Here is a 25188-nt window from a genome sequence, read left to right as displayed (position 1 = left end):
AAACACGAGTTTTAAAGTCCACTTGTTGTTTCCTGCATGTTTTGACTCTTTCCATGAGTTTTTTTTTTTTTTTGGATTTAAACGTCCCACAGCGTCTCTCTGATGGGTTGTCAGCCTCCTGGCGCCGCGGCACCAACCAACAACGACCACAGCAGCAACCAGGAAGTGTTCAAACACTCCAGAACAAGAGAAAAAACACAAACCAACACGTAGAAGCCCAGACTTTGCTACACTTTGACCTCAGCTCCAGTGTGGGTGGATCTAGACGAGCGACTGAGACACGGACAGTGCTTCAAAAGGAAGATCCGCATGGACAGAAAGCCGGAGACGTCTCTGGCTTTAAGCGTCAGAACAGGATGAAGGTCTGGGCCGTCCGGCACCAAGCAGAAAAGTTCTGACATGGAAGGTTCTGGGAAACGTCGGCAGCAACAAAGACCTCCGATCACCACAAACTGATGGGTTTTTTCTCCCTTTGTCTCGTCTGTCAGGCTGGAGAGGTTTCCCCAGCGGCTCCTGCACCGTAAACCATCAGCCTGTCAGAACCGGACCACTCACGGGTTCACCTGGGGCCTCAGGGCTTGGTAAAGTCCCTCAAAGGTGGGCCGGTCCAGGATGTTTCGACTCCAACAGCGCATCATCAGCTCAAAGAGAGAGGGAGGGCAGAGCGGCGGGGCGTAGAGGAAGACCTAGGTGAGAAATGGAGACAGACATGATCAGCTGATGCCAGAGCAGGAACTAAATCAACATCCGATCAGATCAATCAGAGATGCATTTGATCATCTCCAATGACTCAAACGGGTTCACGCGGCCTTCTGAAATCTGAACTTTAAAGCCCTGACGTGGTTGAATAAAGATCAAACAGCGCCCTCTAGTGGAAGACGACGAAGATGCAAAACCCACGGAAACGCGTTAAAGTTGGAGTGTTTTCTGGATTAGTGAGGATCTGGGGGTCTTGGTCCCCGGTTGGGCGGTCCCACCTGTCTGCCCTGGTTCCTGAAGAACTCGCCCGAGTTCTCGATGACTTGTTCGTCAGACAGCAGGCTGTAGGGCTGCTCCTTGCACAGCGTGAAGACCTCCCACAGCGTCACTCCAAAGGCCCACACGTCGCTCGCTGTCGTGAACTTCCCCTGGAAACAAGCGTTAAGGTTTAGCGTTCATACATTTAACCTGCGGGACAATAAAACCAGGACACGTCCTCCCAGCTGACGCAAGATCAGACCCAGGAGGAAAACTTGGAACTCCTCCTGGGAGGTTCCCAGACCTGGATGAGGAGGAGTCCGGCTTGTTTTCACATCCTGGTTCTTTTGGTCCTGATCTACATCTCATGACCAGATGAACGTTCAGAGTGAATCCAGCTCCGTTTTCACCACAACAGATCGGACCGACCTCCTCATCACAGCAGATGAAGTTCCCCCTCTCCTCTAACGACACCAGGATAAAACGTGCTCCTGAGGGTTCTCTCCTCACCAGCAGGATGCTCTCCCAGGCCATCCATCGTATGGGCAGCACGGCCCGGCCCTGGATCCGGTAGTAGTCGCTGCTGTACAGGTTCCTGCTCATCCCGAAGTCGGCGATCTTGATGGTGAGGCGGCGGTCCAGCAGGCAGTTCCTGGTGGCCAGGTCTCGGTGCACGAAGTTCAGCGACGCCAAGTACCTCATCCCGGAGGAGATCTGCACGGCCATGTGGAGGAGGTCAGAGAGGCTGGAGGGAGGAAGAGTCAGAGGTGAGAATGAGGACGTTCAGATAGAAACTGATCCGAGGCCTGCGCTCCTCCACCCACCTGACTGACGGGATGTTGTTGGCGTGCGTCAGCGTGCTCTCGATCTCCCGCTGCGACAGGAACATGTTCAGGTCTCCGTTCTCCATGTACTCGGTCACCATGCAGAGCGGGTCGGACGACACACACACACACAGCAGCCGGATGATGTTCGGGTCGTCCAGGCGAGACATGATCTTTATCTCCTTCAGGAAGTCGTTCCTGATGGGGACCAAACAGATCAGACCCGGAAGGCCTCAGTGGGTCCAGACTAAGAGGGAAGCATCAGAGAAAACTGAAACCACCAGACCAGTCCTTAAACGGGACGGATCCTCAGACTAGGGTTGTGACGGTGTGAAGATTTAACTTCACGGTGATTGTGACCAAAGTTATCACGGTTTTCGGTATTATCGCGGTATTTTTTAAAAACGTGTTACATTTTCAGACAACTACATAAACCCTGTATATCAGGAAAATATCGTCCTCAGTTTGTGTCTAAATTTTGTCTAAAATGTGTTATTTTGTAATTATGTTGTTTATTTGTTTACATTTTTCCCCTTTAGCCTTTAAAATACCAATATTTGCCCATAACTTCTTATTTTTTGTCTGTTTGATGTCATCATTTAAAAATATTAGATCAGATGATACTCAGTACTCGAGTAGCCTTCTAATCAGATACTTTTTTACCCTTACTTGAGTAATAAACCCTATATCAGGAAAATATTGTCCTCGGTTTGTGTCCTTCCAGTGAGCTTTGCAGATGTGGGAAAACGTCATCAGGCAGTAATCATTGTTAAATTCATAATTATTCTCAGAGAGAGACCAACTCTTATCTGCCCCTGGGAGCCCCGTAATGCATAGCGTCATTTCAACATGGCGGTGTCCGCGACACGGTTTATATGCAGGTAGCGGCGCTGCGGCTGCTTTATATAGCGACTCGTTGCATTCTCCCTCAACCCAAATCCTCGGATCACGCATTTTAGCTAAAACGCTAACGTTAGCTTGCCTTGCGTTGACTGTAGAGTTGCGGGTGATGGTCACGCAGATGTGTCATGAGATTTGAAGCGTTGCTGCCTTTCACAGACACTTTTTCTGCACGTGCTGCAAACAGGATAGCCGTCTTCTATCAGCTGTCCCTCGGCATTCTTCAGATATCCAAAAGATGCCCGTACTTCCCACTTTGTCTTCTTTGAGGGATAATAAATGTCCTGAGTGCTGCCGTCTCCTCCTTTGGCCATTATTTCAGCTTTAGCTTCAAGAAAGTTTTGGTTGTAAACAACAAAGTGCGCATGTGCCGCCGACAACTTCAGCAGATGATACGGTGGCTGGTAAGGGTCACCGCGCCTACACCGCAGCCACGCTAACCCACCGAGATAATATAGTTTTAAAAACAAGACGGTTATTATTATTGTCAACTTTTTTACCGGGGTTTACCGCTACACCGGTTACCGTGACAACCCTATCCTCAGGTAAAGTTTACCTGAAGGCGAGGTGGAGTCTCTTTTATCACCCCCACTGGTTTCAGGTTTTCACTCATCAGAATCGTTAAAATCAGTGATTTTAAATCCATGAGCAGAAAAACAATCCTAATTTGGTCTAAAGCTGTGTGATGCTTCTGGAACACCGAGTCTAAACCCGGCCTCCATCCCTGACCGGGTTTCGCGTACCTGGCCTGACTGGTGGCGTCGGCTCTCAGCTGTTTAACGGCCACCAGCACCGAGCGGCGGTCCCTGTCCTGGAGGGGCGACCCTTCCCTGAGGAAATCTGGGAGTCCCTCAGCTTCACACAGGTGGACCTGCAGCAGAAGAACATCAGGTGAGTTACCCGCAGAGGCGTCCCTCCTCAGTGACGCTTAGTGACTCCGCCCACCTCTCCAAACTGCCCCTCCCCCAGCTTCTCCCTGAAGATGAGCTGTTGCCGTGGGAACTCGGCAGCAGAGATGTCCTTCCTGGTGAGGGAGTCCACGGTGAGGGCGGGGACGGCGTACATGTTGCTGCCGGTGACGCCCTGCAGCCGCACGATGTCGGTCTCGGCGTAGTGCGGCGCGCTGCTGTTGAAGCACTGGTGGGGGGTGCACTGGGTGACGTCTGGCTCAGCGTAGCCCCCCCCGCATGCTGCCAGAGACAGAAAGGTTCGTTTGCTTTAAAAGCCACAAAGATTTCATCCTGAAAGAGACGACGCCCGGCCTTTTATCTGGTTTTGTTCCTCAGTGTGAAACCCGCGTTCACCTCTCGGCTCTTACCACGAAGCCAGCCGGACATCTTGTGACAGGAAGTCAGCAGGAGGAGGTCATAGAGAGGATTACCCAGGAGGAGGGCTGGAGGAAGAGGAGACATGGAAAAGGGCAGAGAGAGCTGGGAGGAAAAGAGGAGAAACACTTCAGAATGAATGAGCATGCAGGAGGAAACAAGAACATCCGGAAGGTTCTTTCAGCTCCTTCCGGAGCTGCAGGAGAGATCCTCCTTCAAAGACGGAGCCGCTGAAAAGGAGCGACAGAGGAGGAGATTCACTGTAACGGACAGCAGGGGGCAGACTCCCGCACTACAGCAGCATGTTGCGCATAGAGCTAACAGCTGACTCTGAACAGGAACGGAGGCTTGATGGGAAGACTCATGCATCACCTCCAGCTTCCAGACAAACTTCAGGAAGATTTAGAGACGTGTGACATCATCACTGACACTCCGGCATCAGGGAGGAGGTCAAATCTGTTCTGGTTCTGTTTGAAAGAGGATTCCCAAGTGACTGCACTTTTGACTCAGGTAGATAAAACTGTTTCCCACCCGCAAGCTCAGATGGTTCTAAATAAAAAGGTCAAAGGTCACACAACGCCACAAGTGTACAAATCCCATGTAAAACATACAGATCGTTAAAGAGCAAGTCACCCCCTACCAGAGTCTTACTCCACTCCCACTTCCTGTTTGAAAAATGCAACAAATGCTGTTGCCTTGCAGACCGAGAGGGTGGAGCCGCTAACAAATACACACACACACAGGCTCACAACGACATTGTGACATCATATGGTACCAGCTAACGTTCTACGGTACCTCTTAGCCAATAGCGATGGCAGATTTAAATTCAAATGCAGTGCAGAGTTTTTACCTGACGACGGCACAACACTGACAGTTTTAGGCAGAAAATTAAAATTTTAACTAAAATGCACTAAAGTGCAAAACTATTGACGACACGTGTCTGCAGCACGATTAGACACACATTTATATAGTTTATCAGGAAAAAACAAGTTGATTTGGGGGTGACTTGCTCTTTAATGAGTCAGCTGAGTCCGTCCAATCAGGAGAACAGACAGATGTGAGGAGATAAAAGTGTTCACCTGAAGCCTCGGCGCTCTGAGGCAGCTCTGGTAGCTTGTTCCTCAGCGCCACCGGGTTCTGGTACTGTGGGTCCAGCAAGAAGATTCTTTCATAGTGGGGGTCTGCATGGGTGGTACCTGTTGATGAAACAGTCATGATCCAATCAGAACAATAAAACCCAGGATTTTCCACCTCCTTAGTGATTTAAAGCTATGCTAACACTTGAAGCCAGGGTTACTTAAACATAATGGTCCGAGGGCCACTCAGCAAAACCACCTGAAGTTCGAGGTCCATGCCGCTTGCTACTAGACTCAAAATATTTTTGTTTAAGAGTGTGGATTTTTCTACTTCCTGGCTTATTTTAGTATCAGTTAGCTTGTGTTAGCAATAGCTTGTTTTCTGAGCTAGCCACAGCAGGATTGTTTACGACAGCTGTAATTCCGCTTTCCACCAGAAGGAACCAAAAATGTACTTAGTGTTGTTTTAAATACATGAAGATATCTTGAAGAGATGCACTGCTGCAGAAGAGAAGAGCTGCTACGGTCACCCGGAGGTTCAAAAAGGAATTTTTAGTATTGGTGATTGGAAGCAGAGCTAGATGGGGAAATGTTGGAGGGGCATTTTTAATGTGTGCCGGTGTGTTTTGCTCTTCTTCTGCCATCTGTGCTCGTGCTTTTGGAAGTGTGTACCATTCAGAAGACGAAATCAGTTCACAGCAGATTTAGTTTTATGGTAAATACTAAATGGCCTGTATTTGATATAGCGCCTTCTAGAGTCCTGGAACCCCCCAAGGCGCTTTACAACACAATCAGTCATTCCCTCTATCACACACACATTCACACACTGATGGTGATGAGCTACAATGTAGCCACAGCTGCCCTGGGGTGCACTGACAGAGGCGAGGCTGCCGAGCACTGGCGCCACCGGTCCCTCTGACCACCACCAGCAGGCAACGTGGGTTAAGTGTCTTGCCCAAGGACACAACGACAGCGACAGACTGAGCGGGGCTCGAACCTGCAACCTTCCGATTACAGGATGAGCTCTTAACTCCTGTGCCACCGTCGCTCCCTTTATGGGAGTCTGGAAAAAAAAAAAACGTGAAAAACAACTTTCTGTTGGTACCTGCTGGAGGGTGCCTAGAGCGGGGGGGTACAGGGGGCGTCTGCAGGATGATGGTGTCGCTGCAGGAGGACAGTCGAACCGTTACCTCCTCATCAAGGATCCGTCGCGGAGCCTGGAGAATCAAATGGATGAAAACCAGACCTGTAACCTCAGATGTCTTTGTCACAGATCTGGACTTCCGTCGGACCAGAAGGAACCTTCTGTAGGGCCATCAGGACAAACAACTGTTATCCTCTCACCTTCTCCAGAACTTTGCAGACACACTGGCACCACAGGATGAGGAAGATGATGACGACCAACAGCAGAATGATGGTCACCAGGCAGCCAATCAGAATGGGCATGTTCCCCTCCTCTGAAGAGTCGCTGGATGATGGAACAGCTGATGGAGGTCAAAGCAGAAGAAGCAGATGGGTTTGAGAGACACAGAGTTGTCAGAATCAGTTGTGCAGTTTTAAATATTACATTTTTACTCTCGACCGGAAAAGGGTGGCTTGCCAACTCCGGGTCGGGAGAGTTCCTACCTCAAGTGGAGGAGTTCAAGTATCTCGGGGTCTTGTTCACGAGTGAGGGTAGGAGGGATCGGGAGATCGACAGGCGGATTGGTTCGGCGTCTGCAGTGATGCGGACACTGAGCCGATCTGTCGTGGTGAAGAGGGAGCTGAGCCAGAAAGCCAGGCTCTCGATTTACCGGTCGATCTACGTCCCAATCCTCACCTATGGTCATGAGCTTTGGGTAATGACCGAAAGAACGAGATTGCGGATACAAGCGGCCGAAATGAGTTTCCTCTGTAGGGTGGCCGGGCTCAGCCTTAGAGATAGGGTGAGGAGCTCGGACATTCGGGAGGGACTCGGAGTAGAACCGCTGCTCCTCCGGATCGAAAGGAGTCAGTTGAGGTGGTTTGGGCATCTGGTCAGGATGCCTCCTGGACGCCTCCCTGGGGAGGTGTTTCGGGCATGTCCTGCCGGCAGGAGGCCCCCGGGTCGACCCAGGACACGTTGGAGAGGTTACATCTCCACTCTGGTCCGGGAACGCCTTGGGGTCCTGCCGGAGAAGCTGGTGGAGGTGGCCGGGGAGAGGACGGTCTGGAGCTCCCTAGTTGGGATGCTGCCCCCGCGACCCGGACCCGGAGAAGCGGAGGAAGACGACTTCGACAATATTTACTTTCATATTTTTGAGTCCCACCTGTCTTTGTTGTGATGGTTGTGCTGATGTCTTCATCTGGAGCAGAAGTTCCAATCTCTGGGATCTCTGATGCAAGTATGGTGTCCTCTGTGGAGCAAAAAGCACAATGTTATTCATCTTCATTCATCCAATAACATCAGCAACTATAGCAGAAACATATAGTCTGCGTAAGCAGGAATGAAGTCCTAACAGTCAGCTTTAGTTTCTTTGTAGCTTGTGAACACGTGCTAAGAGATGTTTACGAAACGGAGGCGGTTTTACCCGACAGAAACGAGATCTCACTGAACATCATCCAGACATCAGCAAAGTGGAAGCGGCAGCGGACGTATTTGGCAGCGTGGCGGTTCAGTGGCACGGTGACGTATCGGGCACTCGGGTTCCTGTCGTCCAACACGGTTTTAAACACCACAGGCTCCGCCTCCCAGGGGGAATTAAGGCGGAGCTTAAACCAACAGGAAACGGAGGAGAAGATCTTCACACCGCGGGAGAACATGTTGTTGCTGTGAACCTGGATGAAGAAGAGACTCAGACTCAGGAGACATAAACATCAGGAAGCCACGTTTCTGCTGCTTTTGGGACAAAAGGAACTTTTATGAGCCAGAGATGAGACGGATCACCCAAAGACCACAACTCTGTTCTCGTAGAAACTTTAAAATTTAGATTTCAACTATTTAGATTCAATAAATTCTAAATTCATAAAAAATCGGGAACGTTGGAGGAAACAACAAACCTTCATGGAGGTGAAGTTTCTCGGCCCGTCGAACACAAACTCCATCTCCACGTATTCCTGAGTTCCCGGCGTGTCGTTCTTCCAGCCCAGGTAGTCGTATCCGGGCCACACGTTGAACTGACGGGTCATCAGGTAGTCATCCAGACCCGTCATGCCGTCTGTCAGCTGGCCCAGACCACCAGACAGTTTCCTGTTGAACGAAACGTCCGTGAGTCACGGAGACCTGGAACACCTCGACGATAACGGGCCGCGCAAAACTGACCTTCTGTCCAGAACGCCGTCGTACGTGGAGTCGTTGAGGCTGGCGACGGGAGCGCTGTAGGAGATCAGACCATCTGCAGAAAACAGGAGGACAAAATCCACAAACATCTGATTAAGCCTGAGGAGAACCAGCAGGAACAGCTTAGGTCCACTAAATGAAGGACGTGTTTGGTTCCTACCGTCCCACGGACAGCCGTACAGCTCCAGCCTCATGCACACGGTGCTGGACAGCTTGGTGACGGGAATCACGCGGACGAAACGAGCGATGATGGGAGGCTTGAGGTCGTTGGAGGAAACAGCGTAGGTGTTTTTGTTACCAAACAGTACCTGCAGGTAAGTAGGAGAATAAAAAGACCAGCAGGAGGGTTAGGAACGTCCAGGAATGTAGGAAGAAAGGAAGTGAGGAAGTCACAGGAAGCCAGGAATGTCAAAGGAATGTAACAGGATGTCAGCAAGTGGCCAGAACCACTTGAGAGTAAATAGTTCTGATAAATTCTATATTTCTGATCGTTTATCAGACCGTCTCCTTCTGTTCTGAACCCTCGCTTTTCCGGTTTGGGTCATATTTGGATCGCTCACCCCCTGGCCCTGCCGATTCTTCCAGGACTTCCACAGCTGTCCGTCTCGGCTGTAGTTGAGGCGGTACTCCTGGGCGAATTCTTTCCCCAAATTCCCAGCGTATCGTCCCTGAGTCCCGATCAGCGTGAGGAAGGTGAGCTTTTTTAGGTCGATCTGGAAGGGAGAACTTTGGTCACATGACCTTTGGATCGTTGGGAAATTCTAAACTCAAATCAATAAGTCTTTCTGCTTCTTAATGATTTAGTCTCAGAGAGGCGCGGCCGAGCAGGACCGAACCGGTTTGGGTCTGGTTTGTCTTCAAACGTTTACGTAGACACATACCTGCAGGTACTGACTGTCTGAAGGCTCCAGCGGTCCTTTGGGACACCAGGCGCCGTCCCCGTTATCACAGTGCAACCTGCAAACACGAGACAGTTTAAATAATCTGAGCTTCTAATCTAATCCATCTATCAGGCGGTGCTTTACATGAGGAGAAATAGGCAAAAGGAGCAGCAAGCATGTAAAACAAAACCTCATCTAAAGATTTCCATTCTTCTCATCCAATCAGAAGGTTTCCTGCTTTGTTGCTAGGAAGACCAGGGTCTTCTATAAGCTCAGTGATTGGTTGGCCTTATCTTAAACTTTAAATGTTACCAATCACCTTTAATCTCACGGCTCCTGGTGTAAGACAAGCTCCACCCACTGAAGGTCTGACCGATCAGAATTAGCTTGTTAGCTTTTTAAAATATTTTATTAGATTGTTGTACGAATAATTATTGATTATTAGTCTAGTGTTGTCTGTGAGTCACGATTCTCCACTAGAAACCCACAATATATTTACTGTAGCTAACCCTAAACCTGGGGCATGATGACTAACTAACTCTAACCCTGGGGCATGATGACTAACTAACCCTAAACCTGGGGCACGATGACCCTAACCAACCCTTAACCTGGGGCATGATGACTAACTAACCCAAAACCTGGGGCATGATGACTAACTAACCCAAAACCTGGGGCATGATGACTAACTAACCCTAACCCTGGGGCATGATGACTAACTAACTCTAACCCTGGGGCATGATGACTAACTAACCCTAAACCTGGGGCATGATGACCCTAACCAACCCTTAACCTGGGGCATGATGACTAACTAACCCAAAACCAGGGGCATGATGACTAACTAACCCTAACCCTGGGGCATGATGAATAACTAACCCTAACCCTGGGGCATGATGACTACCTAACCCTTAACCTGGGGCATGACGAATAACTAACCCTAAACCTGGGGCATGATGACTAGCTAACCCAAACCCTGGGGCATGATGACTAACTAACCCTAAACCAGGGGCACGGTGACCCTAACGAACCCTAAACCTGGGGCATGATGACTAACTAACCCTAACCCTGGGGCATGATGACTAACTAACCCTAAACCTTGGGCATGATGACTAACTAACCCTAAACCAGGGGCACGGTGACCCTAACAACCCCTACACCTGGGGCATGATGACTAACTAACCCTAACCCTGGGGCATGATGACTAACTAACCCTAACCATGGGGCATGATGACTAACTAACCCTAAACCTGGGGCACAGTGACCCTAACTAACCCTAAACCTGGAGTGACACGCGACGGCCCGTGCATTGCCAGTGACTCCCTATTCAAACTGTTTCGGTTAATCGACTGATTCAGGGGGAACTCACTGAGATTTATCTACTCCATCTACTCCAACTAACTAATCCTAACCCTGGGGCATGATGACTAACTGACCCTAACCCTGGGGCATGATGACTAACCATAACCCTGGGGCATGATGACTAACTAACCCTAACCCTGGGGCATGATGACTAACTAACCCTAACCCTGGGGCATGATGACTAAGTAACCCTAACCCTGGGGCATGAAGACTAACTGACCCTAACCCTGGGGCATGATGACTAACCATAACCCTGGGGCACGATGACTAACTAACCCTAACCCTGGGGCATGATGACTAACTAACCCTAAACTTGGGGCATGATGAATAACTAACCCTAAACCTGGGGCATGATGAATAACTAACCCTAACCCTGGGGCATGATGACTAACTAAACCTAAACCAGGGGCACGGTGACCCTAACGAACCCTAAACCTGGGGCATGATGACTAACTAACCCTAACCCTGGGGCATGATGACTAACTAACCCTAAACCAGGGGCACGGTGACTCTAACAAACCCTACACCTGGGGCATGATGACTAACTAACCCTAACCCTGGGGCATGATGACTAACTAACCCTAACCATGGGGCATGATGACTAACTAACCCTAAACCTGGGGCACAGTGACCCTAACTAACCCTAAACCTGGAGTGACACGCGACGGCCCGTGCATTGCCAGTGACTCCCTATTCAAACTGTTTCGGTTAATCGACTGATTCAGGGGGAACTCACTGAGATTTATCTACTCCATCTACTCCAACTAACTAACCCTAACCCTGGGGCATGATGAATAACTAACCCTAAACCTGGGGCATGATGACTAACTAACCCTAACCCTGGGGCATGATGACTAACTAACCCTAAACCAGGGGCACGGTGACCCTAACGAACCCTAAACCTGGGGCATGATGACTAACTAACCCTAACCCTGGGGCATGATGACTAACTAACCCTAAAGATTGGGGCATGATGAATAACTAACCCTAAACTTGGGGCATGATGAATAACTAACCCTAAACCTGGGGCATGATGACTAACTAACCCTAACCCTGGGGCATGATGACTAACTAACCCTAAACCAGGGGCACGGTGACCCTAACGAACCCTAAACCTGGGGCATGATGACTAACTAACCCTAACCCTGGGGCATGATGACTAACTAACCCTAAAGATTGGGGCATGATGAATAACTAACCCTAAACTTGGGGCATGATGAATAACTAACCCTAAACCTGGGGCATGATGACTAACTAACCCTAACCCTGGGGCATGATGACTAACTAACCCTAAACCAGGGGCACGGTGACCCTAACGAACCCTAAACCTGGGGCAAGATGACTAACTAACCCTAACCCTGGGGCATGATGACTAACTAACCCTAAAGCTTGGGCATGATGACTAACTAACCCTAACCTTGGGACATGATGACTAACTAACCCTAACCCTGGGGCATGATGACTAACTAACCCTAACCCTGGGGCATGATGACTAACTAACCCTAAACCTGGGGCATGATAACTAACTAACCCTAACCCTGGGGCATGATGACTAACTAACCCTAAACCAGGGGCACGGTGACCCTAACTAACCCTAAACCTGGGGCACGGTGACCCTAACTAACCCTAAACCTGGGGCACGGTGACCCTAACTAACCCTAAACCAACCTAAACTCAATAGTTAAGATAAAAACTCCAAACAGCTCGGAGGACAAAACCAGATCTTTTTTAATCAGCTCAGTTTTCTGAACAGGATCTTTAAATATGGAATCTGGTTTGTGAAGGTGCGGCGCTCACCTGGCGTACTGCGGTCCTGTGGTGTCGTACCATTGGCTGGACGCTGTAATGTCCTCATCTTTGATCCGCCCATCTTCCATGCCCAAAGCATAGCGACAGTGCTCTAAAAACACACGAGTTAATAAGAATCCTCCATAACCGGCAGGTTGGGAGGCTTCCTTCTGCAGGTAAGTCATACCTGGATCGATCTGTCCAATGACTGCCGGAACCGGAAGGATCAGCAGCAGGAAGAGGTGCATGATGGTCCGCGATCACACCGACACACTCGCTACATCTCTGAGAGCAATAAGAACGTAAATTCAGCGTCTTTTGTTTTCATTTTTCATGTTTCTGTGAAGTCACTTGGCTCAGATTTGGTTTCCCAGCAACAGAAAAAAACAACATTCCGAAGTCTTACGAGGTCTAAGTTGGAGACGTAGCACGACTGGGATCATCAGCCTTGGCCAATCGGATTTCTGGTGGGGAATAATAAAATAGTCACCATGATCTTCCACAATCCCAGGTGGTGGATCTCTGGTTCCTGTGACTAGTTAAGGACTCGACCCTGCGGGTTAACCTGGAAGAGGCTAACTGAAGCTCTGAACTCAACGGAAAACAAAAAACTGAAACAAACTTTAAACCTTTAAAGTTTCCTTCATCAGGAACGCCAAATGGATTCCAGGAGTTAAAACACGTTACAAACACAAGCATTTATTTTGTTATTCTTCTACATCCTGTTGGACTTTCAGAATAAGGTCCTAGTGTCGGATGTCTGCTTTGTATCTGCATGAATGATACAGGAGCAGCTCTTATTCTGATGATCTTTTCGACACAGTAGGACTGCTTTTGTTCCACGTGTGTGCCGTTTGTGAAACCTCATGAATAAATTCTTGTTCATTAGAAGTTCCTGAATGTGGAGCCGCTCCAGACACTCCTACATCCAAACACGGACAGATTTCCTGCTAAACGTGATGCAACCCTTCCACTCTGACCGGGAGCTGGACGATCAGAGCCTCGGAAAAACAAAACGTTCCCGTTTGTACGTCAGCTCTCTCCTAAAGACACGACTCGGCAGGACGGAGGGCAGAGGGCTGGACCACTCTGGGTTTCATTAAGGAGCTGAGTGTGTGTGTGTGTGTGTGTGTGTGTGTGTGTGTACACAACACGGAGCACAAACAAAATGTTGAACTGATTTAGTTTCTGTAGGAGATCCGAGACGCGCTCCACGTCTCTGAGCTCTGCCGTCATTTCAGAGGGACAAACGTCCCTTTGGGGAGAACAGCTGGACAGGGAGGGGGTGGGGGGTGAGGACAAAGGGAGGAAGGGAGGGAGAGAGAGGGAGAAAAGGTGGAGAACAAAGAGCGGAAGCAGAGCAAAGGAACTTTTCATGGTTGTTGGAGGTCACCGGGGTCACGCTGACGTCACGCTAACGTCAGTCCTTCTAAGGTTCTTCTGCTCTGAAGATAAATGTATCTGAAAAACCTGAAAGTGCTGGAAATCCGCAGAAGATCTAATCTGGACTCCGGCAGGTTGATTTCTCTAAAAGTAAATCTGAAACAAAGTCAGACATGCTTGTTGTTCCTCGGCCTCCCAACGAGCCGGATCTGGGGTTCCCTCTGGGGAACTCGTGACATCATCAGCAGAACCTCATCTGCAAAAGCGAATAAACGATAAATAAAAGTCCATCACCGAGCTCAGGCTTCACTCGCCCAGTTTTCAGCTTCTCTGAGCCTCGTTTTATTTCCTGTTTCGTTTCTGCTGCACAGATTTAGAGAAGATACAGCTCCTCAGGACCAAACGCATTCTCCATCGCCGCCTGACGCGCCAACGCCACCAACAGGCCGGGTGAGAAGGTTTACAGCAACAAGCTACGGTGTGGATATGTAGATAAGAAGTGGCGAATCAGCAGCTAGCAGCTTATTTAATGATTTCAGGTGTTCGTGGTCACAGGCGAACTTTATTCTGCTCATTTAAATCCGTTTAAACCGTTAGATCCACGGAGTTCATTGCTCTCACGTGATTGGTCGCTTCCAGTTGGATCACAGCTGCATGTTGTGTTCTGATTTGTCATTCGAATAAAGTTTATAATTATGTTTTAAAGGGACTTTACAGAGTTTTGAATTTTTATGCTCGAGATTGCCCCCTCAGGCCAAAAGCGTAACGGCAGCTTCAATAGTAGGCTCGTGCACGAGGCGTGCATGCTGTACGTGCACACTCTTTCACGAAAATAACAGCTGAGACAGTCCCTTGTGTGTGTGTGTGTGTGTGTGTGTGTGCGTGTGCGTGTGTGTGTGTGTGTGTGTGTGGGTGTGTGTGTGTGTGTGTGGCCCAGAGGACAGTGGACAGAAGAACGTGCAGCTAATTGATTAAATAATTTGGTTCTGTAGCTTTCTCTTCAGCACAGCCGACAAAGGTTTATGATGGGTCAGTCCTCCTGCATGCTCAGATCATTCCCTTCCCTTGCTTGAAAAATTGTTCCAAAATGAAAGTTGAACCCACATCTTTTCTATCTGTGAATTCAATGCCGTTCGGCGAGTCTCAAATAAAAATTTGGGCATCTTACTGTAAAAAAAATATACCATTAATGTAAAAAATAAACTCTAAATAAACTATGTTCACACCCAGAATCGAACCTGTGCCTCCTGCACGAGAGTCCAACGTCTTACTAGGTGAGCTAAAGCACCAGTGATGTCCTTTGTATCTGTAACATTTATATCCTTGATGACAGATGAAACAACGTCAAACCAAAGAACGGTTCGGAGTGAAAATGGCTATTTTGTTGCTAATTAGCAGGAAATATCTAGAAGAAAGTTCTACAGAAAGTAGCTAAGGGTCCTCAGAAATGTAGCTAGCTTTGTCACTAGGCGTTAGGAACAGCGACAAAGTGGCACTGCCTCTCTCCCTGCTGCTAAAGCTACGGATAGCAAATGCTACGGGCGATGCCTGAGCGTGAACGCGCATGAAGCAGCCTGCTCGACCCGAGCATCTCTCTTTTTCTGTGATTTTACAGAAAAACAGGCAATCACAGTAAAAATGCCAGGGCTCATTCTACAGGACCAGGGCATTGCAGGAGAATGTATGAAGAAGACATTTATTATTTCTATACATGTTTTGGCTGTCACACTTCCATAATGCCCCTTTAATGTGGAAAAAGTCTCCAAGAACTCTTGAAACGTCTCAGTTTTGTACTTTTACAAGAAAGTTTCAGCAATCAGAAACTTGTTTTTGGTAAACCCATCTGACAAAAAGATGACTCAACATCTCAAACGTCCCACAGACCCTAAACGCCTCAATTATCGTGAATCTCAGGCGTACTTAACATCAAAGGAAAATTTATCTTTCATCTAGCCTGACAGGAAATAAAACGTCGATCCAAAACCACCAAAAGAACCTGCAGCTGCGTCGGACGCTGCCACATAAACGGATCCTGAGGCAGCAACTCTGCAAACGCGCTCAAGAACATCTGTCGTTGCACCAGGAAGTGAGTTCAGCTGGGCTGGAGGGGTGGGGGCAGGTTATGTAATCTGCTGGATCCAGCTCAGATTCCTGCATCATCACTCGTCTCTACAGTAAAATCACATGGTCACAGAGAGGCAGAAACATGGAGGAAGGGACACGCCAACAGGGACCGGCTGGAGCAAGGCAACCAGCAACAAACCCACACACAATTAAAACAGTTTTCACAATAAGAGCGCGAAAATATGCTTCCTGTTTACGTATTTCAGGTTTGAAACCACTAATGACGCCGTTTTACGGGAATAAAAAGCTGTAAAGTGATTTAATGAGAGTTTAGCTCCACATCTGCGTGCCTCAGTAACAGGGCCTCTCTCTAAAACCCGCCAAGAGGTTGGTGTCTGCAACTGATCATCCCACACCTCTGCAGGGAGAGAGAGAGAGAGCATGAAATTAAACTCCACGTTTCATTTTCAGATTTAATCCTGAACTGATCTTTAAACAAGAAGTTAAGCAGATTGAATCTGGATGAAGATGATTATGGTTATTACATCTGTGTGTTTATGATAATTAACTCCGACAGGTTGTCCTCGTGCAACAAACCAGATCGGCCAAAACAAATCCAGAGTTTTAAACAAAAGCTTTTTGGTGCTACCTTAAGTGGAAGAGTTAAAAACTCAACTCTCCATATCTCCTTTGTCTGTTTTCCTTTTCCTCTCCTCCTCCTCCTCCTTCGTCAGAACAACGACGCCAAAAGCCTCAACATTCCAAACATTCAACGCAACCCAGATTTCTCTCTGCTTCTTTCTGTCTCCGGCTCAAACAAACACGGAGGAATCCAAACGCTCCTCGGCTAACGGGGTGAATCAGGCAGAGTTCACCCGGAGCAAAACAAATCCCGGAGTCTGGGGGGGGGGGGACCGGCGACCAGGAGAAACAAAAAGCAAAACACGCGTGATGCGTTTAATGACTTTAATTGGCCTCCAGAGCCGTTTCTGGTCTCTAGTTGGGGACAAAGTTCTGATGTTTGGCTTTATGAACACAAAACAATCTTCTGCTGGGTTTATTAAATGACTTTGATGTGAGTTTCAAGTGAAAACACACAAGATTTAGTTTAAAGACATCGTCACAATCGTTCGTCCAAAATGTCCCGACTGGTTTCGACTCAATCCAATTAAAAGGATGCAGCTTTCTCCTGACTGAACTGTTTTGGTTTTAGTCAGGGGCGGCGGATAAAGGCGGTCCACGGGATGAGCCGACTGATAAGTAAACTCTGCTACTTCCTGTTTTTGGTGTTTTTGGTGTAACTGGAACTTTTCAGGAGCGGTCGGTGATGTAACAAAATCCGATTATGGGGGATTTGATGATCTGCTAAAGCAGAGAGACGTTTAAGAGCCCAAAAAGGATCGTTTCCACCCGGACCGTTTTAGACGTGACACACTCTGAACCCGATCACTTTTCCTCGTGATGTAAAGGAAGTCAGGCTGATGATCCGTTAATGTGGTGATTTAGGGTGTTTCTCAGTGTCAAGGCGCCTTGCTTACGAGGACACGGTCCTTCCTTGGTCAAAGAAAACGGTTAAATGGAACAGACTTCGACCTCTTGTCGACACAGACTGACCCAGCACGGTCTCAGCTCGTCCCGGCGGCCAGAACCAAACCACTGCTCTGGGTCAGAGCCATCAGCTGCTCCGCAGCTTCAGGTTTTCATCAAACGTGCTGCAGCAGAACCCCCCCCACCCCCGGTGAAACCTTAGAGGAGGTTGCGAGTCCTGACCTGGAGCTGAGCAGCAGCTGCTGGTTTCTGAGGAATGTGGAGTGAGCCTGGTTTAACACGTAGAGCACAAACACCAAAGAAAACACCACCAGGTACCCAGAACCGAGCCAACCGGACCGCACCAGGAACTCTGTCTGAACTACAGCTGAAGTGTGATGGACGCGTTTCAGAGCTTTGGGTTCTCTCCTGACCCCTAGGACTCGTCACACGATCACGTTCCTCATCACTGCACACACGTAAGTGTGCATACACAAAGTCGTGCACACTCACAGACGTGCACACAGGCAGCCGTGCACCTGAAGCACAATCATATGACTTCGTAGAGCCTTCTTTGAGCTGCAGACTTATGGCCGTGCATGCACGTACACGCCGGGCAGCAGATGCTCATGCCAGCAGGTATGCTGGAGTCATCATTCTGTCAGCAGTGTTTGGGGGGGGGGGGGGTGATCAGTGACACCTGCAGAGAGGACATCACTGGTGTTCTTCATCGTGTTTCTGGTTCTAGACCAGCCAACACGAAGCTGAAGAACCAGACTAAGATGATTCAGATCAGTGATGCCTGGGCCCTGACACCGATGACATCATAATGCAACATCTCTCACCATTCCACGTGCAAAAGTATCACTACCACACCTCCGTCTGTGTCTGATGGACTCTCTCTGCTCCCCAGGCCCACATGGGTCAGAAGATGTTACCTAACATTGCTCCCCTTACACACACACACACACACACACACACACACATGCACGTGTGCGTACACACACACACACGTGCGCGCAGACCTGACAACCTTCAACAAAGTATTATTACACACATTTTGATTTCATCCATTTTTAGGAAAATAAGAAAGTAAATGGGAGAAAATTTACATAAATATGAATAAAAATACTTTTTTTTCTTTTTCACCGAAACAAAGAACAGAATTCCAGTTCAAGTTTAGGAAGAAATAGAAAATTGATGCTTTTTAAAAATTCATATTTATTTTCAGATGCATATTTTTTATAATTCATTAAATTTGAATTTTCTCAAGTTTCTTATCGTTATTCACATAAGTTGTGTGTGTGTGTGCATGTATGAGTGTGTGTGTCTGTGTGCGTCTGTGTGTGCATGTATGCGTGTGTGTGTGTCTGTGTGCGTGTGTGTGTCTGTGTCTGTGTGTGCATGTGTGTGTGTGCATGTATGCGGGCTTGTGTGTGTGTGTGTGTGTGCATGTGTGTGTTTGCATGTATGCGTGTGTGTGTGTGTGTGCATGTGTGTGTGTGTGCATGTGTGTGTGTGTGCATGTATGCGTGTGTGTGTCTGTGTCTGTGTCTGTGTCTGCATGTGTGTGTGTGCATGTATGTGGGCTTGTGTGTGTGTGTGTGTGCATGTGTGTGTTGGCATGTATGCGTGTGTGTGTGTCTGTGTGCGTGTGTGTACATGTGTGTGTGTGTGCATGCATGCGTGTGTGTGTCTGTGTCTGTGTCTGTGTGTGCATGTGTGTGTGTGCATGTATGCGGGCTTGTGTGTGTGTGTGTTTGCATGTGTGTGTGTGTGTGCATGTGTGTGTGTGCATGCATGCGTGTGTGTGTGTCTGTGTCTGTGTGTGCATGTGTGTGTGTGCATGTATGTGGGCTTGTGTGTATGTGTGTGTGTGCATGTGTGTGTTTGCATGTATGCGTGTGTGTGTGTGTGCATGTGTGTGTGTGTGTGTGTGTGTGTGCATGTGTGCATGTATGCGGGCTTGTGTGTGTGTGGTTTGCATATATGCGTGCGTGTGTGTGTGTGTGTGTGTGCATGTGTGTGTTTGCATATATGCGTGCGTGTGTGTGTGTGTGTGTGCATGTGTGTGTTTGCATGTATGCGGGGGGGGGGGTCAGTAAGGTTAGTAAGGTTTTTTTATAACCTTACTGACCCCCCCATCCCATTCTAGCGTCCTACATGCGGTTCTTTAACGAGCTGCTGGCTGATGGAAACTCGACGCTCGTCTGAAATCTGCTCCTCTTCGTCTGACCGCAGCGGCCATCTGCACGCGTTTACCCAGAAGCCACTGCGGCTCTTTCCTGGGACAAGATGAATCGCTCTACGCCGACTCGGCGACCTCAGGTTAAACGTTTTCTGTAACTTCTGCAGCTTTTTCGGGTCTTCCTGCGTCTGCAGCAAACATGTCAGACATCGCCTCTAAACGCTCCCATCTTCGGCTGAAAACGCTCCGACGTCTGGCTCCAGGTCAGCTGGATGGGTTTCAGAGGCGATCTGGATCTAATTCTGTACCTACAGTAGATATTCCAGTCAGAGATCTTTAGTTTGGGAGCCAGTGAGTTCACAGAGATCCTCACAGACAGCCTGAGCTCACGCTTTTGACTTTCATCTCTAAATAAAAGGTCCTTGTGTCGAGAAGAGCTTGTCTTCGGCTCTCCATCCAGATGTTGAGGGTTAGCGTTAGCTGCCGAGGACCACGTTTCAGAGGACGATGCTGAAATCAGCAGGAGTCTACAACACTTTGACGCCTGGGTCAGATTCTCACACGGAGACATCTGATTGGACAAGTGTCGTCTGGATGAGTCTCTGAGGACAAAAGCAGATGTTTCTCCAAACCCTCACGTCTGGATCGCTCAGAGAAAATAAAATAAAGGATCCTTTAAAATGTTGCATTTTTTGTCGTTGTCTCGGTTGAGTGAGACTTGCTGAATCCCGTTTGGACATAAAACTAAAGAAAAGTTTCAGGAAGTTTTTCATTTCCTCAGACCGGTGGGCGGATCCTATTCAGGTTGGTGGAGACCACCAATGAGAGCGGCCGAGAGTTACTTCCTGAGCGTCTGATTTGACCACACCTGTACATTTATTACACAAACATGTTTGTTCTGTGCCAGCAGCACCGTTTGGACCGGGTCCAGCGATGATGGAGGAGGTAACCAGAGGAACTTCAGAGGTTTTTGCAAATTCAGTCACAGCACAGAAAAAAACGAGTCCAGGTCCAAAAACAACCCAAAGACCTGTCTCGCTTTCACCTAAACCATCCTGATGACCTCTGAGAATTCTGGGTAAATATTCTGTGGAACGTTCTGGAGGGTGAGCGTTCCATGTCTCCTGGAGACACGGTGGAGGTGGTGTGATGATTTGGGGCTGCTCTGCTGCTTCAGGACCTGGACAATCTGCTGTACCTGATGGAACCAGGAGTTCTGGGGCCTCATTACGCACAAAACGGGGTTGGAAAACTGCGTAAGCAACTTTCCACGCAAACTTTGGGATTTATGAAAGAAAACTTAGCGGAAAAATGTGCGCAACTTTAAGTTGACTAAGGACCTGGCTTACACACATGTTGGACATGGAGAGCTCCTGCAGTGCTGCTGCTGAGAAGGTACAATTATGAAATCTTGCAGCATTATCACTTGTACTGCTTCGTTTTCACACAGAACAAGACCCCCCACATGCACACACACACTCACACACACACAGCCTGAAGCGCAGAATACGGACAGGGGGACAGATTGAGACAGAACATCATGCGTCTGTGACAGTGTGTGTCCTGTCACTGTGACCCGATTGATCATGCACCCTGGCTACTTGTACAGGGGAGATCTCCGTTTGGCTGACTGGTTAGCGCGCGTGACTTTCACCCGGGAGTCGGGCGATCGAATCCCGAAGGACCATTTTTTTTTACATCCACCACAGATCTCTCTGAAGAACACAACATTGACGGCTTCAGCAACGCTGTGTCACTCCGTGGATTTTCTCTCATTTGTTTTGCGAAAGCACTTCCCTTCATTTCTCCACCTCACCCACAGGTGCCTCAACTTCTGCTTCTGTGAAATAGCGCTTGCTTGATCTGCCTTGATCTGCGGTCGCCATGTCGTTGGCGGAGCGCTGCAACAGCCGGCTTATGTATACGCATGAGGTCCGAAAGGCGCTTTGCATTGACTATTTAGGGCAGTAAGTGGGCGTGGTGAGGGCGGGATGTGACTGAAATGCAGCTGAGAAACATTCTTGTTAGTCTCTGATTTATGAAGCGGAGATTGCGTGCAGCTGTGCGTCCTCCATGTTTGATAGATCACAAACCCGCCTGGCTTAAGTACATATTTTTGCTGAGCTTAAGTACGGTTTTAGTAAGGATTCCACGCAATGTTTTATAAATGAGACCCCTGATCTCTAGCAGAACATCCTGAAGGAGAACATCTGACCTTTGACCTTAAACAGCTCGTACCTGCTGCCGTAAGCCACTTGGACCTTAAGAATGAAGAACGTTCCTCCAGAAGGAGTCTGGAGGTCAGAACCAGCAGCTTCAGGTGAAACCCACAGAAGCTTCTGAACGTGGACGCGGACATCGTCCAGCATCGGGGACATCGTCCAGTATCGGGGACATCGTCCAGCGCCGCGGACATCGTCCAGCACCGGGGACATCGTCCAGCATCGGGGACATCGTCCAGCATTGGGGACATTGTCCAGCATCGGGGACATCGTCCAGCATCGGGGACATCGTCCGGCGCCGGGGACATCGTCCAGCACCGGGGACATCGTCCAGCGTTGGGGACATCGTCCAGCATCAGGGACATCGTCCAGCGTTGGGGACATCGTCCAGCATCAGGGACATCGTCCAGCACCGGGGACATCGTCCAGCATCAGGGACATCGTCCAGCACCGGGGACATCGTCCAGCGTTGGGGACATCGTCCAGCGTTGGGGACATCGTCCAGCGTTGGGGACATCGTCCAGCATCAGGGACATCGTCCAGCACCGGGGACATCGTCCAGCGTTGGGGACATCGTCCAGCATCAGGGACATCGTCCAGCGTTGGGGACATCGTCCAGCATCAGGGACATCGTCCAGCACCGGGGACATCGTCCAGCACCGGGGACATCGTCCAGCATCAGGGACATCGTCCAGCGTTGGGGACATCGTCCAGCATCAGGGACATCGTCCAGCACCGGGGACATCGTCCAGCGTTGGGGACATCGTCCAGCATCAAGGACATCGTCCAGCACCGGGGACATCGTCCAGCGTTGGGGACATCGTCCAGCAACGGGGACATCGTCCAGCACCGGGGACATCGTCCAGCGCTGGGGACATCAGTACTTAGTGTGTCTGAGAGGAATCCCGTCTCTGGTTAAGGGTTGATGAGTAACTTAGTTGTAGTAATTTTACAGAATAGTACTAACTAGTACTAACGGGTCGGATCAGGTATTATGAACGTAGTATTTTAAATATTATAATAAATTTAGTTTTTGTTCAAACTTCCACTGATTTTTACGCTTTTTCCTATTTTAGCGTCAGAGACGCAACATGACGTCACGGTTGCATGTGACGTCACAACTTTGATCGCACTTGGCACGCAGGTATCAGCAGCTGGATGTGAGATTATAAACCATCAGATTACCGATTGCTCCTGATCCAGATGTTAAATCAAACACAGGAAGGACTCTGCATCAGAACCAGATCCAGAACACGCCCGAGGACCCACCAGAACCAAAGCGGGCTCTGGTAGAAGGTCTAATCTAACCCTGGTCCGGTTCTGTTGGGTCGAACCCATCTGGTTTAGTCTCAGAATGTTTCAGGATTAAAACACGTCCAGACATCCTCCTGATGATTAATCTGAGTTTGTTTCTTCCTCAGAACAAAGCCGATGGTTCGGTTCGGTTCTCCTGCAGGCCTCGCGCTCCGACACTGACCCAGATCTGCTTTCATGAAGAACTTTTCAGAACTTTTCAGTCTGACCCACGAAGGCAGAGAACGGTTTACCTGTCCGCAGTCCGGTTATGGTTCCAACACAGCAGCGAGCTTCGGCCCGGTTCGGTCCGGTTGTCTCGGTGTCCGGTCGGGGATCCCGGTGGGTCGGGGTTCGGTCAGCGGCGGACGGAGGATCAGAGGATCATGGTCGGAACTGATTTAGTGGATTTAATCCTGATACGGGTTCTTTGGGTTCGAGTTCTAACGGAGCGGAGTTCTAGAGGTTCTGCTGAGAAACTGGAGAAAAAAGTTCTGAGTGTTTACATCACTTCCGGGGGGTGGGGGTGGGAGGGGGTCGTAGGAACCATAACTCTTCTAAGGATCCTTCAGAGGAAGGAAGAACGTTTCCTTCTTTTCCTGCAGCCTTTCTGCTGCCCAGGGCCCAAGGGTGCGTCCAGAAGATCCCAGAAGGGTGGCCAGACCGGGGGGGAGGGAGGGGGGTGGCAGTAATTGGTGCTCTAACTCTGGGAGCGTTTAGCCTCCTTAATTCTTTTTAGTTAAAAACAATATTTAGCAATAAACGCTCCTTTGTTCATTTTCATGAAACACATTTATGGTTTGTGTTCTGACTTAATACAGAACACTGGTCTTCGCTGGGCGCGGCCAGCAATTTTGTAGGGGTGACCATGGCCACCCCTTGGGGCCACCATTACTGCTTCCCTCTGAGTGGACCGGGTTCTGGTTCTGGCCTACAGGAATAAATAAATAAATAAATAAAAGGTTTTAGAACATCTTCAGAGAAGAAAACCGAGGACGTTAATAAAAATGTGTGACTTTATCAGACTGACTCCTCTAAACAAAAAGCTACATTTGGGAAACTGCTTTTTAAGTTTTATTATTTCACGTTTTTAACCAGAACTCGATAAAACATCACCTGCTGTTTTAGTTCATCAGTCATTCGATCAGTTAATAATAATGAAATTTAACAAAATTTTGACTAAAATTAAATTTGATAAACAAGCTGAAGTTTTGTTTGTTTGTTTGTTTTTATTTCAAACATTAACAATTAAAAAAATAAAGTAAATAACATAATTTGTGACAATCTACATTGTTTGAAATGGAGGTAGGTTGAAGTATGCACTTTCAAGGCCCTACCCCTACCCAAAATGAGTTTCCTCCGTAGGGTGGCCGGGCTCAGCCTTAGAGATAGGGTGAGAAGCTCAGTCATCTGGGAGGGGCTCGGAGTAGACCCGCTGCTCCTCCGGATCGAAAGGAGTCAGTTGAGGTGGTTTGGGCATCTGGTCAGGATGCCTCCTGGATGCCTCCCTGGGGAGGTGTTTCGGGCATGTCCTGCCGGCAGGAGGCCCCCGGGTCGACCCAGGACACGTTGGAGAGGTTACATCTCCAATCTGGTCCGGGAACGCCTTGGGGTCCTGCTGGAGGAGCTGGTGGAGGTGGCCGGGGAGAGGACGGTCTGGAGCTCCCTAGTTGGGATGCTGCCCCCGCAACCAGGATAAGCGGAGGAAGATGATGACGATGACGACGAAGGCCCTACCCCCTTTACATATTTAATGTTTCAAAAGAGAGAAAAAATAATCCAATTTGAACTAAGGGTATCATTCATTTTAACAAATGTACACGTTAAAAAAAAGAACATGGAAAGGAAAATGGAAATACAACAAAGTCACCGTTGCAACTGTGCAGTCCAACAAAACCAGGCTCTCATCTATACAGTATCAATAATTTATAAACTATTCTAGGTTTTTACTGCTCTTCATTTGAATAAAAAATTTGTTCTTTGAATTTTCTTTTAAACTGGCTCACGTTCTCACTTTGCTTTATGTCATCTGTTAGACCATTCCATATTTCACAGCTGCCACTGAGATACACCAGCTTTTTGATGCTGTCCTGAAAGCATTTGGGC

General features: G+C 48.7%; 1 protein-coding gene across 3 annotated transcripts; it reads right to left on the bottom strand.

Annotated features, from left to right (window-relative positions):
* Positions 1-321: 321 nt before the first annotated feature.
* ddr2l (discoidin domain receptor family, member 2, like) lies at positions 322-23556 on the bottom strand. 3 transcript variants are annotated; one of them, XM_015960307.3, is made up of 20 exons: positions 23337-23556; positions 12593-12690; positions 12415-12517; positions 9262-9337; positions 8941-9093; positions 8541-8688; positions 8363-8435; positions 8101-8290; positions 7632-7878; positions 7371-7457; positions 6427-6566; positions 6188-6299; positions 5086-5202; positions 4000-4074; positions 3627-3871; positions 3425-3552; positions 1782-1979; positions 1468-1702; positions 978-1127; positions 322-686 (listed from the first exon to the last, which is right to left on the bottom strand). In XM_015960307.3, exons 2-20 carry the CDS (start codon positions 12651-12653, stop codon positions 552-554), a joined length of 2673 nt encoding a protein of 890 aa, XP_015815793.3. In that variant the 5' UTR covers positions 12654-12690; positions 23337-23556; the 3' UTR covers positions 322-551. The 3 variants fall into 3 exon arrangements, with proteins under 3 accessions (XP_015815793.3, XP_015815794.3, XP_015815795.3); XM_015960308.3 differs by lacking the exon at positions 23337-23556 and adding an exon at positions 12812-12883; XM_015960309.3 differs by lacking the exon at positions 4000-4074.
* Between the last annotated feature and the right edge of the window lie 1632 nt (positions 23557-25188).

This window comes from Nothobranchius furzeri, chromosome 10 (genome assembly GCF_043380555.1).
Source record: "Nothobranchius furzeri strain GRZ-AD chromosome 10, NfurGRZ-RIMD1, whole genome shotgun sequence".
In the NCBI taxonomy this organism is placed as follows: domain Eukaryota; kingdom Metazoa; phylum Chordata; class Actinopteri; order Cyprinodontiformes; family Nothobranchiidae; genus Nothobranchius; species Nothobranchius furzeri.
The sequence above is the reverse complement of the archived record's forward strand: the minus strand, read 5'-3'. Positions and strand labels throughout refer to the sequence as shown.